Source organism: Lampetra fluviatilis, chromosome 50, assembly GCF_964198595.1.
Source record: "Lampetra fluviatilis chromosome 50, kcLamFluv1.1, whole genome shotgun sequence".
Classification (NCBI taxonomy): domain Eukaryota; kingdom Metazoa; phylum Chordata; class Hyperoartia; order Petromyzontiformes; family Petromyzontidae; genus Lampetra; species Lampetra fluviatilis.
In genome coordinates this window covers 398677-413691 of record NC_136324.1, presented here as the reverse complement: position 1 = coordinate 413691, position 15015 = coordinate 398677, and the positions used below count along the sequence as shown (strand labels likewise).

Sequence of the window (15015 nt, the reverse complement as noted above, 5' to 3'; positions counted from 1 at the left end):
CTTATAAAGTATTTACAGAAACACGAATTAACAGGGATTTTTGTGATGCACATTATGGCACTTGGAAAAGATTGTTGAGAATCAGTGAGGCATTCCTGGGTAATTACATAGAATAATAATAAAATAAAACAATACTAATCATAAATACGTGCTCCAGTAATGATTGACAGCCCTTTAACAATCAGCCGCTGAAGGCCTCTCTTGTGTGACCAACGTTCACCACGCCGGCCAGGGCGGCGTTCGTTAGCACGAGGCGGTTGTGGGTGTCGGGACGATGATCATTCGTCACTGATGTGAGCCGTGCTTGGGAATCCAACTCGGACAAGGGGCTCAACCCCCCACCAATGAAGCGACCACTGTGACCGCACACACACTCTGCAACGACGACGCGTCCTTACAGCTGCACACATTCACTTTACAGCTGGGCGAGGACGATGAGGCGACTGAAATGATAATCAACCACTTTGATGTCCATGGTCCATTGCTCAGGCCCCAAAAAAAAGATTGGCAGTCGCCTCGGCGTCTTTCCTCCCTGAAGGCGGGAAACCCCTCAAGCCATGCCCAGCGCGACGCAACTTATGATGCCGATGACATCACGAAGCCCCGCCCATCACCTCCCGTCCAGCGGCACACGTGGGGGGAACAGAGGTCGAGACTTTAACTGTTTTCGTGTTCACGCGATTAGTCGAGTTTCCGAGCCAATCAGCGGTAGAATAATCGATTACTTAAATCGCCGGAGGGCCCAGCAATAGTGCTGACAATTTCAAAGCCAGCCGATGAAGTCTCCATGCAAATCGTGTCCTACGTGCAGTGGTCATCACGGTCGAAATGTTAACAACAAACAAAGCCATTAAGTAAAGACTCAACTACCTACTCAGGTTGCCGGCAACCAAAAATAAGTCGAAGAAAACAATTGTATTCGAATTCGGTGAACAGCCCAATTGTTTCAAGTGTCGCAATGCAACGTGAGACATCGGATGTTGTGCCAGCAAGGCTCGGGCGAGCGCTTGGGGCGACCGCGTGGATGACAGTCCGCTGGTGTTTGTGCACACATCAGCTGTATTTTATCATTTTAAACTTTAAACTCCACCGGGTGATATTGTTTTGCAGACACATGCATTCCACCCGCAGGTTGTCAAGTTGTACACAAAGTGGTGCGCTTGCCACGAGCATTCGATGTAATTCGTAACGTCAATTCATGATGAACATGACGAATTGACTGGTAACGGTTTATTTGGAAACAGTGCCGAATAAAACCAGAAATCCGTAATCGTCAGAAAAATGTAACCCATTTAAAGCGTTGAAAACCATAGCTGCGCACTTTCGTGTAAACCACCGATGTGCATACAAGACGGGGGGATGTGAGAATGGCCGGGCTGAGGGGATTGCATCAGCAAGGATTTGAAGATGTGAAGCAACGCGGTGCCTGGAGGAGCATTTTTATTCGGCCCTGTTAGTCAGTTATGACTCAACTATTACGACTCTAACTAATTGCATCAACAATAACAACAGTAATTGGATGATGTTTTTGTTGACAATTAATCAAATGTCGCAGAGTTATTGCACGCTTACTTGGGTTATAAACACACCACTAAGTCTGTTCACTCTCGGTGGAGACCACTCTAGATATGAGCTGCGACGTGGTGGCTACGCACGTAGCCGATAATCCTATGAATCACACCAATATTGAATCACACCAATATTGAATCACACCAATATTGAATCACACCAATATTGAATCACACCGATGTTGAGTCACACCGATGTTGAGTCACACCGATGTTGAATCACACCGATGTTGAATCACACCGATGTTGAATCACACCGATGTTGAATCACACCGATGTTGAATCACACCGATGTTGAATCACACCGATGTTGAGTCACACCGATGTTGAATCACACCGATGTTGAGTCACACCGATGTTGAATCACACCCATGTTGAGTCACACTGATGTTGAGTCACACCGATGTTGAATCACACCGATGTTGAATCACACCGATGTTGAGTCACACCGATGTTGAATCACACCAATGTTGAGTCACACCGATGTTGAAGCACACCAATGTTGAATGACACCAATGTTGAATCACACCGATGTTGAGTCACACCGATGTTGTGAAACGGGCGTCGCGAGGGTGGCAAACCTTGACTTGCCAGAAGAATGTGGCGCGGCATTCCCTCGTTATTCTCCAGGGATGCGTTCCGGGGATGCTCGCAAACCGCACATTTCGTGTATAATTATACAGTATTGGCCTTTTAATTATATATAAATAAAATATTAAATTCGTGAACATTATGTCATCACTTTCTCTCTCTATCTCGATGCAGTTGTGCAGAGTTCCAGATGCGATTCGTGGATCGTCAAAACCGCGGATAACAAGTTCGTGAATAACGAGGGAATACTGTGCAGCAAGAATGTGGACTTCCACCTGTTCCGTCAGTCTGGTATAGAATGTTGCCCACTCGGCAGAAACAGGTTTTCTCAGTTTACTCCCACGTGTTTAAAACACCCATTAATTGGTTCCAACCACGTGTTTATTGAAATTATAGACGTGGCCATATGCCCAAAGTGTCCGCCAACCCTTTCCCAAAACCCGTGATGGACTTTCTATTCAAGGGACGGCGGTGCACTCAGAGCCGTCTCAATATGAGACCTGAGAATCCGTGGAAGCAACATTTTGCAATGATCTCATGGTCGAGGAGGAGGACTCAGAAGATCTTTGCCTTGAAGACCCGCGGAATTGCCGCGTGTCTTCTTAAACCAATGTAGACATGGCACGACTTTCAGTCGGTGAAATCAGTTGATTGATCGATTACAAATTGCAATCGACTCCATACCTCTTGCCTCCCGAAGGCGGGAAACCCCCTACAGGCCACGCCCTGCGTGACGCAGAAGATGTTTGACGTCAAACATGACGTGCCCCGCCCATCACCTCTCGTCCAGCGGCACACGTGTGAATAGAGGTGAGGGTTACATAAAATAAGTTCATGTTATCCGATTAGTTGAGTAATACAATCGATAATATTTAGTTAATTGGTTAGCCCAGTTCAAAATAAATCCTAACACTTTCTCTAAATGATGAGAAACTTCATCAGACGGAGGAAGGAGTGTGTTCAGGATGGCCACGGATGAGACCAGTAATACGCATGCACCCACATAGAAGGTGATTTCTAGGCAGGCTGGATTGTTCGACTGTTTAATTTGTTTGTTGTTTCCCCTCTCGAGTATTTAACAGCTGAACGCGTGGGTATTCGCAAGTCCAGTGTCAAATGAAGAAGTGCGTCTTGACGCTCCGACCAGTGACACGCGGGGACACGTGACAGCGCCAGGCGGGGTCACGTGACAGCGATACGCGGGGACACGTGACAGCGACACGCGGGGACACGTGACCCGGGGCACAGCCACGAGCGCTCTGCGCGCCTTGCGCCGCACAACACAAACACAGGGACACGAGGTGCTCAAGATTAGTCAAATGGAAACTTGAAAAGCGTGCGAGAGAAGCACGCTGAGATGCAAGGTTGGGAAATAAGACGATTACCGTGTTAAAGAGAGACAGATGATTGAAAAGTTCGTGACTCCACATCCCTCGAGAGTTGGGAAGTACTGAAGAGGGTTTGTCTGTTACCCACAGTAGCAACTGGTAGGTAACCATTCATATAACAATAAAACAAAACACATTTTAAAAAGTGTATTCTCATCATGCGCCATGGTGTAATCAAGTAGAGTCTCCGACTGAGTATCCACTCTGTCTCGACTGGCCTCTCTGTGTATGTGCTGTGACGAAAGGCCATTGCTCAATACCTCCCCGATTATATGTTTATTGACAAATGTATTGAGCTTATTGATGAAGAGCAGGCCGCTGATTGTTTGACCACATATAAAGGAACACAAATGCAACACATCGCATTGACGTTGCAAAAACATGAGGTTGGGCTTGTTCAGCAAGCATCACGTCAACAAGTGGCGAAGATTAATGGGCACGTGATTGGTGACGTGGTGACAGCCGATGGAGAGATGCGCCCAAAGAGGATGACCGTTTTGGAGATGGAGCGAGGAGACGAACTCGTACGCAGAGGCGAGTTGGATCGTGGCCACACAGTGTTGCCACCTTGTGCGGTTTACGTCCATATCACGTCGAAACAACCATAGAATTGGCCTAACATCCCAATGAGTCGTAAGACTCTTTTTATGGGTAAATACTGGCTATCATTATTACTATTCATCCTCATGTATCAGAGAGTACGACGTGTCTTCGTGGGCAATGTGTCTTGTTGTCAAACTCTGACATGACTCACAGATGTGTAAGTCACACACTTGGTAGCAGTCATAATTCAATATTGGCATGTTCATTTGTACCAATTGTCCTTATACCAGGCAACTATTTATTTCGTGAACAGCCCTTTGCCAATCCAGTGCTGGATGAGGGCCTCCCCAAGCTGTACCGGTTGTGCAGAATAGTTAACCACGCTTCGCCATGCACGTCATTCGGGATTTGTGAGTGTGTGGAGCAGAGAGACGAGGGTGGCACGACAGTTCAGCACTTTGCTCTGCTGCCCACACCGCAGCCCAACAGAAGCCTACAACAACAACATCATCAACGTGCCATGCATGGCGGTGACCCATCGAACCACTATCCAGGCATAAGTCTGCTTCGCGTACGAGATTTGACGAGTTCGGGGCGCATTTGCCATTCACTATTTGCGCAGAAGGGAATTCTATTCCGTACGCAGCATCACGGATTTCGTTTATGTCGTTGCATCAACAACCCTTTTTGGACTTTGTGCGATCCAGCAGGAATCCTAGTTCAGGAAAGAATGCAACGCGCTATTAATGAACAACAGAAGGAGTTGTACTTTGTGCCGGGGGTAGTTTGTTTGTATTTGTGTCCGAGGCTCCGTCACATGACTTATTAGTTGATATGTCAATTCAGAACTTCAATCCTGAACAATATTATTTTGCACAACACATCCCCATATGCATCTGCAGTTTTTGTAACATGCTTATTGAGTGCACTGGTTGACAGCATCTCGGAGAAACACCTCATTCAGGACCCAACATCGCTACCTCCTGGCTTTGAAATTCCTCAGACATCAACCGCACATGAGAACATCAGCAGACCGATGCTCACTATCTGCTTCATGTCGGGATAGTTAAAGACACGCCACAGTCCTGAGATGGTGGCCATGCAACCCAAACCATGAACCATATCGTAAACCGAGGTGGTCTGCGCTCCTTCAACAGAGGAGGAATATCAAGAACACACGAACTCTCTCCTCGTCATGGCCAGCAGACCTCGACACTGGCATTTAGCTCGAGGACATATTGCCACGTGCTATAAATAGAACATTATTCTTACATGTCAAGGCTCACTGCTGTAAATTGAAATCTACTTGGAATTGAGTTTTGGATTTCATTTTTTTCAAGTATTGTGCTAATAAATGTTTATTCCCAATTTGAGATTTCATTTGCGTATTTTAACGTATCATATTTTCATAGGTGTATTTGTGTGTGCACTAAATGTAATTACTTTAAACATTTTATACAATCTTGCAGTGAACTTATTCAATAGTAAGTTTCACCAGGAACACTGTATGTTTGTACGTAAACATCATTATAGTTTTATAATGTAGGCAAAAAGTGTTGCCACTTATCATCAATATAACTTTACGTGATGGTACTTGGCAGGCAGCTGACGGCAGTGCCGATGCGGTTGTGACGTCACTGCTCGTGATGTCATATCAATCTAAGACAATAAACAATTTCTGGATTTCCCATAATGTAATATCGAGGCCAACTTTTTTTTCTCAGATGAATCCCAACATCGGGTATATGTCCATAAAATCTACTTATTCTCTGCACGTCTGTCTGCCTGTTGTATTTATTTCACATGAAGTATTCATATTATATCTATGGCCACCAAATCTGAATGCGCCCAATCTCATTACATCTCAAAATCTCAGCGTAGCTCTTGGATGAGCAACCACCATCCATAACAGGTGTTGTGGGCTTCGGGGCTGTGGGCAGGAGAGAGAAACGCGGAAACTAAACTCTCACTCTCTATTCTTAGGTTTTTTTCGGTAAAGTCACGGAGATAGAAAAAAAAATACAATAAAACAAAACACGACGTTTCGGTCGCGAAACAGGTGTTAAGATCTTAAAACACCAAACTGAAACCTTTTACAAGGAATCATGTCTGCATTGACCACAATGCTTGTGGTCAGAATGCAAAAGGCGTCCTCTGGTCTAACACCGTTTGAGATGAGGCTCAAAAGAAAGCAGTCTCTGGTGTGGACCAATCCGTTTCAAAGACAATGCAGAGTACGGTTTTTTTTGTTGCATTCTGACCACAAGTATTGTGGTTAATGCAGACATGATTCCTTGTAAAATATTTCAGTTTGGTGTTTTGACATCTTAACACCTAATTTGCAAAGGAGATCCCATGATCTTATAAAGTGCTTAAGTGCTCCCACATCTGCCTATAACCTCTACAAATTGAAAAAAATAATTATTTCGATGCAATGCATCATTCCACCCCGACCCTCTCGTGTTGTCGAACCAGAGAAGTAGTCGTGTGCTGTCAACTTCCAGGGCTCTTCTTTGGCACGGTGTAGAGATGCTCCATTGACTCAATGAAATTTCATAAACAAATTTGTTGTTCGCCTCACGTGAGTGCACATGTCAGCCTTAACCAAGAACGGACACCCAATTCTCTCTGTGCTCAACAGGGAACTTTGGTGTTCTATTAATTCGTGAGGAAAATAATGTTTACTATTAACTAAATACTCTTGTGTTGGGCAATGTGTGATCTGGTCTGCCCTTATACACCAGGACGGAGACAGATTCTCGTATAAAAACAAAATACTATAATCATTCCCTGTAATCCTATAAAATATTGGCGTAATAAGTTCCATCCCTTTGTCGATCCACTGCTGGATGAAGGCCTCCCCATCCCATGTCGTCGTCGTTGTTGCTTCACCCTGCTTCTCTCTGGTGCATCAGTGCGGGTTGCCGGAGGACAGGGCCGAGGATCGGTCCATTTATAACTCGCCACTGATGTCAGCTGTGGTCAGGAATCAAACTCAGGCTGTTGGGTTCACAGTGCGGTGCGCTAGCCACTGCTCCACCGCTCCCACACAACCTACATTGGACAGACAGGAACACTGCAATGCGCAACTTAAAATACGTAGACTTGCCAATCTCACAAATGTTGCCACAAATAGGCAGGTAGAAAGGTAGGCCAACAGAGTGACATGCAGAGAAACAGACATACTGGCAGATAGGCAGTCTGGGAAGTCATTCAGTCAAGCAGGCAAAAAGACAGGCAGCCAGACAGACCGACTCACAGGCTGACAGGCACACAGGCGTAAATGTTGACAGCCTGCAACACACTGACAGACTGCAACACACTGACAGACAGACTGACTGGTAGACAGAGAGATAGGCAGACTGATCGAGGCTGATTGGCGGGCATAGAGATAGGACGGACAGCGTGTGAATGGCTCCATGGCACCGGATAGGAAATAAAAAATATCGTTTAAAAAAACGTACAGCACGGATTGAGTCATGCGTGCACCCAGAACGCGACGCGCATTAGGCACGCCGACTGCTCTGGACAGAAGCAGCGCTATTGTTCGGGGCAAGTCAGCTGACGCGACGCGTCGCTCTGCCCAGTCTTGCGCCCTAAACGGGTTAATAGAGCTTCTATCTTTCCAGCGATTCGCACTCGCAGATAATGCAAACACACACACACGCCACCGAACACGAATACGCATTGGAGGGCGGGCGGGAGTTCATGACTCATTGGCACGGTCCGTGGATGTGGTGGCGCTGACTGGCACGAGATCAATCGACGCGTGCTAATTGATAACGCGGCCTCAGTAATGTACTTTACAAGGAGTGCACTTGGTGACTTTCATTACCAACTTTCAACTCTCAATCAGTGCTTCATTCCGCTCGTTTGCCTCTTTTCATTATTTTCATTTCGATCGCGATGAAAGTGCTGAAAGTAATACCTATGGGGCCAGGTTGATCGATCCACCTTTAGTAATTGCCCCATACGGTGGGTGGTGGTACGAGGCGATTTCCATATTGGTCGTGCACGCCTGCGAGCCAGCACTGTGGAAGCGAGGGGTTGGTGAATCACGCGAAATGTTTCGCGACTTCCCCGTGGGCGTCGAGGAAGATCACCATCGTCAGCCCTCCTAACCATCATTAGCCCTTCTAATCGTCGTCATCAGTCCTAATCGTCGTCATCAGTCCTAACCGTCGTCAGCCGTCCGAATCGGAGGTACGGGGAAAACAACGAATTAAGCACAAAAAGCGGTTCTAAAGAAATGAGGGTTCAATCTAAATTGTTTCAAAGTGCATAGCTCCAGTGGCTTACTAATATTGAAAGGAAGAGCGTTCCAGACGGCCACAGAAGTGACTCTGAAAGCGCGCGATGCAGTGACCGTCTTTGTGGACCATACTTCACCACGCTGGCCAATGTATGATGGTCAAAGGAGTCGGGTGACATCTTGAAACAGAGTAACTCGGAAAAGTACTCTAATATGACATTGTACGAGCTTCGCTATAATGTGTTCATCGCGACTCTTGTGGAGCACAGCAGAGCCGTGAGCGCGACAATGAATTGTCATCAACGTAATGAAAGCATCTTGACACAGCCGCAACCTCTACAACGAGTCTCGCAGGCAGGACGCAGGGGCACCGTGGCTGGCGCTGGGGCACAAGTCAACCAAGAGCACGCACAGCGCCCTCGACAGCACAATGAGCGCGGCATTAATAATAAATAGGAGTGCATCAAATATCACATCGAATCCTAATAACCACAAGCTAATTAACATAAACAGTCAATTACAGGAAGCTCTCTCATCTCTTATCGTCTGCATCTTTCTTCTCACAAAGGCTCTATTTTTGGTCCGTATTTCTCTTATCGCACTCCAATCTATCTTCCTTGTCCATATATTTTCTGTCATCTCACGAGGATTGAGAGCCCCGATGGAGGAGGGCTCACAAACAACTGCCCTGCTTCGGGGTCCCATGGGCCACCACCAACGACAGCAACATGCTTCTCCTGCCCTGCCTCGCGGCGGTGGTGGTCGGATGTTAACTACCTCGCCTGGTGTGCACGAGGACATGGCCTCGATCACGACCCTGACGCCTGTATATTTGGAGTTTGCGTGTTCTTCGTTTTTGTACCGCCACACTTATAAACGTCGTTGAGACTATTTGTCTGCTATGACTGAACTATATCGCTCAGTGGGTCTAATTATCTCGTAAAATACATTTTGTCAAGTTCCTGGAGCCCCGCGGCTGAATGCCACGGTGGGCCCTCTCATTTGTGACCGACAAAGACGACAACACCGGCCACACATGGTGCGGGCCCGATCTTGTTCACATTCCCTGGACAAGTGGCTCCCTGCCCTCGTGTGATCGGCCTCGATGCTGGCTAATGCAAACGCGCCCCCTTGTGGCGCAACAACGCGGCACGGGCGTCTCAAATAGAATTTCCGACAGTTTTCGCAATTCAAACTGAATAGGGCGCTTCGCTGAGTGTTTTTCATACTCAAAACGCAATTCAGGAACAGTGATAATTATCATTCTGGCAGAAGAAATCCCACATCATAATCACGATGCATAGTACACTTTGTTTGGGGGCAGGGGTGGGAAAAGTGAATTTTAGAGCAGGTCGACCGTAACAGATCACTTGACTCGATTCGCGATTTTTTGTGTGTTGGGTGTTGAATTTGAGGAACCAAAATAAATGTGTTCAACAAGAAGGGGGCACCCGGCTTTGAACCGGTGATCTCTTCATCTCGTAGTCAAATGCTCTACCCCTGAGCTATACCCCCACATCATTAGATCCGCTTTGCAGCACTTAAACGCATAGATTATACCACCTGTGACCACTCAGATGCCAACCATTGCCCAGGATTACTTATAAAATGTATAATCTGCACATGGCGTATGGTACCTGGGGGTATAGCTCAGGGGTAGAGCATTTGACTGCAGATCAAGAGGTCCCCGGTTCAAATCCGGGTGCCCCCTGCGTCGTTTTTTTAACGCCAAACTTTATTTTGTCAACTCAGACGACAGAATGGGCCAGCAACTCAACAAATGTCTGGATTCTGTTCGTGGCAGTGGCTTCAACAATAACGATGGAATTCAGTGACATTATTCAGCTACATTTTTAATGTCTTACAACGAACGGCGTCCCGTGCGCGTCAACACTTATCTCACACGAAGCGTGCGCAGTGTGTGTAAAACGACTGCTTCTGCTGGGCATGAGTCATACAGTGAGAGGAGAGCCGCTCCGAGCAGTCTGTGAGCCGCCGCTCGGGTCTCGCCGTGTCGCGCTCCCAGCGCCGCCACCCAGAGACGTCGACGTGGAGATCGCGCAGACGGCTGTGGGCGGCGCTCTGCTTCAGTGCAAGGCCCCGCGGCCACTGGCGGCCCCTGGAGGCCCCTGGCGTGCGGCCCCGACAAGACACGGCGAGTGGACACAGCGAGTGGACACAGCGCACGTCATCGTCGTCGTCGTGCTGCTGTCAAACCCGCAATCGTTTGAAATGTTGTGGCGGTCCTCACACTGATGATGTCTTATCGGCGAAAGTGTCCCCCCTCTGAAGATGAGTGAAGACCACTGGCATAGAGTGTGCTCAGAACACCACCCCCTCGTCTGTGCGGCTAACAGATAATGAACAATGTGTTGGTGTGCACGCGAAATAGGACAAAACCCCTCAGTTACAGACACTGCGCACGCTTCGTGTGAGATAAGTGTTGACGCGCACGGGACGCCGTTCGTTGTAAGACATTAAAAATGTAGCTGAATAATGTCACTGAATTCCATCGTTATTGTTGAAGCCACTGCCACGAACAGAATCCAGACATTTGTTGAGTTGCTGGCCCATTCTGTCGTCTGAGTTGACAAAATAGAGTTTGGCGTAAAAAATCGACGCAGGGGGCACCCGGATTTGAACCGGGGACCTCTTGATCTGCAGTCAAATGCTCTACCCCTGAGCTATACCCCCAGGTACCATACACCGTGTGCAGATTATACATTTTATAAGTAATCCTGGGCAATGGTTGGCATCTGAGTGGTCACAGGTGGTATAATCTATGCGTTTAAGTGCTGCTAAGCGGATCTAATGATGTGGGGGTATAGCTCAGGGGTAGAGCATTTGACTGCAGATCAAGAGGTCCCCGGTTCAAATCCGGGTGCCCCCTGCGTCGATTTTTTACGCCAAACTTTATTTTGTCAACTCAGACGACAGAATGGGCCAGCAACTCAACAAATGTCTGTATTCTGTTCGTGGCAGTGGCTTCAACGATAACGACGGCAGCGTGGAGCAAAGCGTGCGACCACCCCTCGTGATGGGGAGAGCCCCTGGGGGGCACCTGGGGGGGGGGGGGGGCACCTGGGGGGGGGGGGGGGCACGCCGCCCTTCCATCGCAAGGGCCACGATTTGAGACACAATAAATCGGCGAAGGGAAGGAAATGATGAGGAAAAGGCGGGGAGGAGAGGACATGAAGGCGATGTCGCGGTTTGTCCGTTTTTTTAATCTTCCAGGATCAGCGACGACTGCGTGAATGGTGCCGCAGTGCCGGGACTCCCTCCTCACCCCCCCCCCCCCCACACTCGCACGGCGACTCGCGCCGGTTCACGGAGCGGCTCTTCTCCAACACGCGTCCGTGCCGTGCCGTGCCGGGGTGAAACGAAGCGTCGTCCTCGTCGTCCTCGTGGTGTGCCACGTTGGGAAGTCGCTCGAACGGGGGTCGAACGCTGCGCCAAAGATCGCCGCCGGTCACGGGCAGCACCGAGCCTGGCACGGGGTCGTGCCGGCTCGCCACCATTGCTGTTCCCCCACTCCCACCAAGCGCCTGGGGATCTTCATCATCATCGCCATCACCACCAGGATCTCTGGCGAGATGGCCCGGTAGGTGTCCACAGCTCCCTCTGTCTTGTGCCAGAGATCGGCACCCGCTCATCGGACAGCGATCTCGCTCCACCAATCGGAACCCGTTTCGATGTTTTCGTCACTCCGGCACTATGCACGTTCCTCGAGGATGCCGTGTTGCCCGCTTATATTCTTTCAAATCTCTGACGCTTAATGTCGTCGGGTCTACGAAGCCTAACGATCTGAAATATTAGACACGGACTCGTCTCGTGTGACAATTGAAGATTCCATTAAAAAAAATCATGAATCTTCGTTCATTCTACGAAGAGTAATCAATGAAGCAGAGGTACTGCTGTTGCCGGTATTGTTTAGATGTTTCCACGATCTCTCTGATGGTTACGATCTGGTCTCTTGTTCATCTTCTCTTCCTAAAGTCGGCTTGAACATCTGGTAGTTCTCGCTCTACACAGCTCTCCATTTTATATTGAATCATCTTCAAGAAAACGTCGCTGGTATGTGATGAGAGCTCTCGTACGGTCGTTGGAGCATTCTCTGGGGCCGCCTTCTTCTTATATGTAGGTAGGAGACGGAACGCTTCCAGTCTATGGGCCACTCGCCACGAGACCAAATCTGTTGATGCAAAACTGTGAGTGTCTCAATATCCTCATCTCCTGCACCCTTGATGAGCTCAATGGATATGACATCTCCTCCTGGGGCCTTGTTGTTTGTGAGCTCCTTCAGGGCTTTGCGTACTTCACACTCAACCGCAGTAGCTTCTTGTTCATACTTTCCTGCAGCACATTGTTTGTTAACGCTTTCATCTAGCTCTGTATTCTCTCGATCGTCTATTTACTTCTTCCAAAGTACTCTTTGGTTCTTTCGGTAACGTCACGTAGGTAACGAGACTTTATCGAAAGAACCAAAGAGTATGGATTCCTGCAGTCACGAAAGCTTCAAATCAAGATTCTTCCAGAATATGATTTCCAATGGCGTCCTTAAGGCCACCCACTCACTTTGGGTAAATCTGCCTCACTGATTTTCTTGAAGAGATCTCTCGTCCTTCCTGCTCTAACTTTAATTTCTTTGCTGCACTTCAACATTGCATCATTAATGTCTTTAAGTTAACGACATTTGGACTACAACATGTAAAAAATGGTAAAAAGTTTTTCAATTCACACACTTTTATTTGACGACAAAGAGATGACAGCGATGACAGCGACAGCCAGGACCCGAACCCCCACGACAGCCCCGAACCCCCATTTGCCTCTTATATTCACTCAGCGTGGCCAAGCCCCGCCCTTGGCCACGCCCCTCTTCTCGAACTCTCCCGCGGATTCCAGGAGCTTCCAGTTCGATCCCCTCGGACTCTTGGCGCAGTTATGCCCCCCTCGTGGTCGCTCACGTGTGCCGTCCTATGCTGCACCCACACCCGGAATTAACACCCATGGCCACTAGATGGCATACTGTCATTACAGATGTAACAGATGGATTTGATACACTCTTCAACCACACACGCAGATTTATTTTCATGCAAACAAGTATCTTATAAATCAGACTGCCAGTCATAACATATGCAACTGACACTTGAACCAAAGAATGATTGCTACGGTGATACAAATAAAGTAATCAATGGCTAAATTCATGATTAATATTAATCAATATCATTAGAAGGCAAACAACTCAACAAAGACAATCAGCTTTCAGCTTGTAGCAGTAGTCAGTCTCACGCTCGCGTTGAGGCGACAGCAGGCATGTAGGCCTATTCTGTGCTGTTGATTGTGAAGTCGTCACGTGAACAGGCAGCAGCTTGATGGGTGGCGACAGAGCAGCGTCAGCACGGTGGCTGATGAAAATGGTGACTAATGTATCCCACTGCTCTACTAATTGTATGAATGCGCCATTGTATGAGAATGGATGTGTTTCTTATTGGATATATGTTGTCTCTCTTGTGAGACAATGAAGACCTTAGAATTTACCAGCTCACCGCACGTTTGGCCTCAAGTTGTGTCTGGTGTGGCCACAGCTGGTGACTATGATGTCGTGCTCTGGAGTCGGGGAGTCTCTGGTGCACTGGGCCAACCTCCCAACCTTGTGACGTAGCTTTCAAGTCCAGTTCGTCTCCTATCTGTGGTGCCACGTTTCCTTAACGAAATAACATTTGTATGCAAACAACCATTAACTAATCAATGAAAATTTTCCTCATTATCATTGATGAGTATTAAAATACATGATTGAGACAATCCTTCTTAACACTAAATGTGTGTTTTTTATAAGGGTATATCCACAACGCAGCCCAACTGTAAAAATACACAAGGTGGTTTATCAACAATGTTAGCGGAGCCTGCTGTGGGCGGTGAGTGGAGGGTGCGTCAAAAGACTTTATTATTATTATTTAAGTGGCCCCACATACAGCATAGTACTGACTCGCAGTTTAAAACTTACAATTTCTTAAAACGTAAACGGGGAGCGCCCTTTTACTTGATCGGCCAACGCGTCACTTGCCAGGGCTCCTACGAGCCGAGCGCGTGCCAGGCGTGCGCGCATGATTGACGGAATGCCTGACCTTCGATTCTTGATTGGCCAGGGTATTTGAAGGGTAAATACCCACGTAGTTCAAACGGTAAATGGAGGCTGGTTAATGACCTGGGATGGGAAGTTAAAGGGTTCGTTGAAAAGAAAAGAGAACGACCCAGAGAGCCATAAAAAGGGCACGCGCCAGTTAATCGGGAATGCTTTTTACGAGAGAGTCCCATCCCTGTGTATCACGTCTTGCGTTCTTGTCGAAACCACTTAACCCTTAACAGACATACTCCTCTGGAAGTTCCCTTAACACACGCGAGTGTATGCGTGCGTGAGCGTATGTGTGCGTGTGTGTGCGTGCGTGAGCGTACGGGTGCGTGCGGGCACGTGTGTATTTGTACGCGCATGCGGACTGGATCAGGCCACTCCAAGCAGACTGCAGGTGGCTGCCTGCCAGTTGGGGCCCAGCTCTAGCCGCGTGCACGCGCACGGGCACGCGCTCTCCGTCGCGCGGATCCACGAGGCCGCTCGCGCAAACGCGTCGGCACTCCCCGGCTCGAACATATCCAGCTGCACCAACCTAAAGTCCAG

The 15015-nt window shown here is 48.1% G+C and overlaps 1 protein-coding gene and 3 non-coding genes across 5 annotated transcripts in view; 2 read left to right on the top strand and 2 right to left on the bottom strand.

Moving 5' to 3' along the window:
* Nucleotides 1-9981: 9981 nt before the first annotated feature.
* TRNAC-GCA (transfer RNA cysteine (anticodon GCA)) lies at nucleotides 9982-10053 on the top strand. The gene has a single exon. It is a non-coding gene; the product is annotated as a tRNA-Cys (tRNA).
* Nucleotides 10054-10964: 911 nt separating this feature from the next.
* On the bottom strand, nucleotides 10965-11036 carry TRNAC-GCA (transfer RNA cysteine (anticodon GCA)). The gene has a single exon. It is a non-coding gene; the product is annotated as a tRNA-Cys (tRNA).
* A 124-nt stretch (nucleotides 11037-11160) lies between these two features.
* On the top strand, nucleotides 11161-11232 carry TRNAC-GCA (transfer RNA cysteine (anticodon GCA)). The gene has a single exon. It is a non-coding gene; the product is annotated as a tRNA-Cys (tRNA).
* A 1853-nt stretch (nucleotides 11233-13085) lies between these two features.
* The window catches only part of PARP4 (poly(ADP-ribose) polymerase family member 4), a 33784-nt gene continuing 31854 nt past the window's right edge, over nucleotides 13086-15015 (bottom strand). For both annotated transcript variants that reach the window (XM_078878178.1, XM_078878179.1), the window contains one exon: nucleotides 13086-15004. In XM_078878178.1, the coding sequence (XP_078734304.1) occupies nucleotides 14842-15004 (163 nt within the window). In that variant the 3' untranslated portion in view covers nucleotides 13086-14841. The remainder of the gene's footprint in view (nucleotides 15005-15015) is intronic.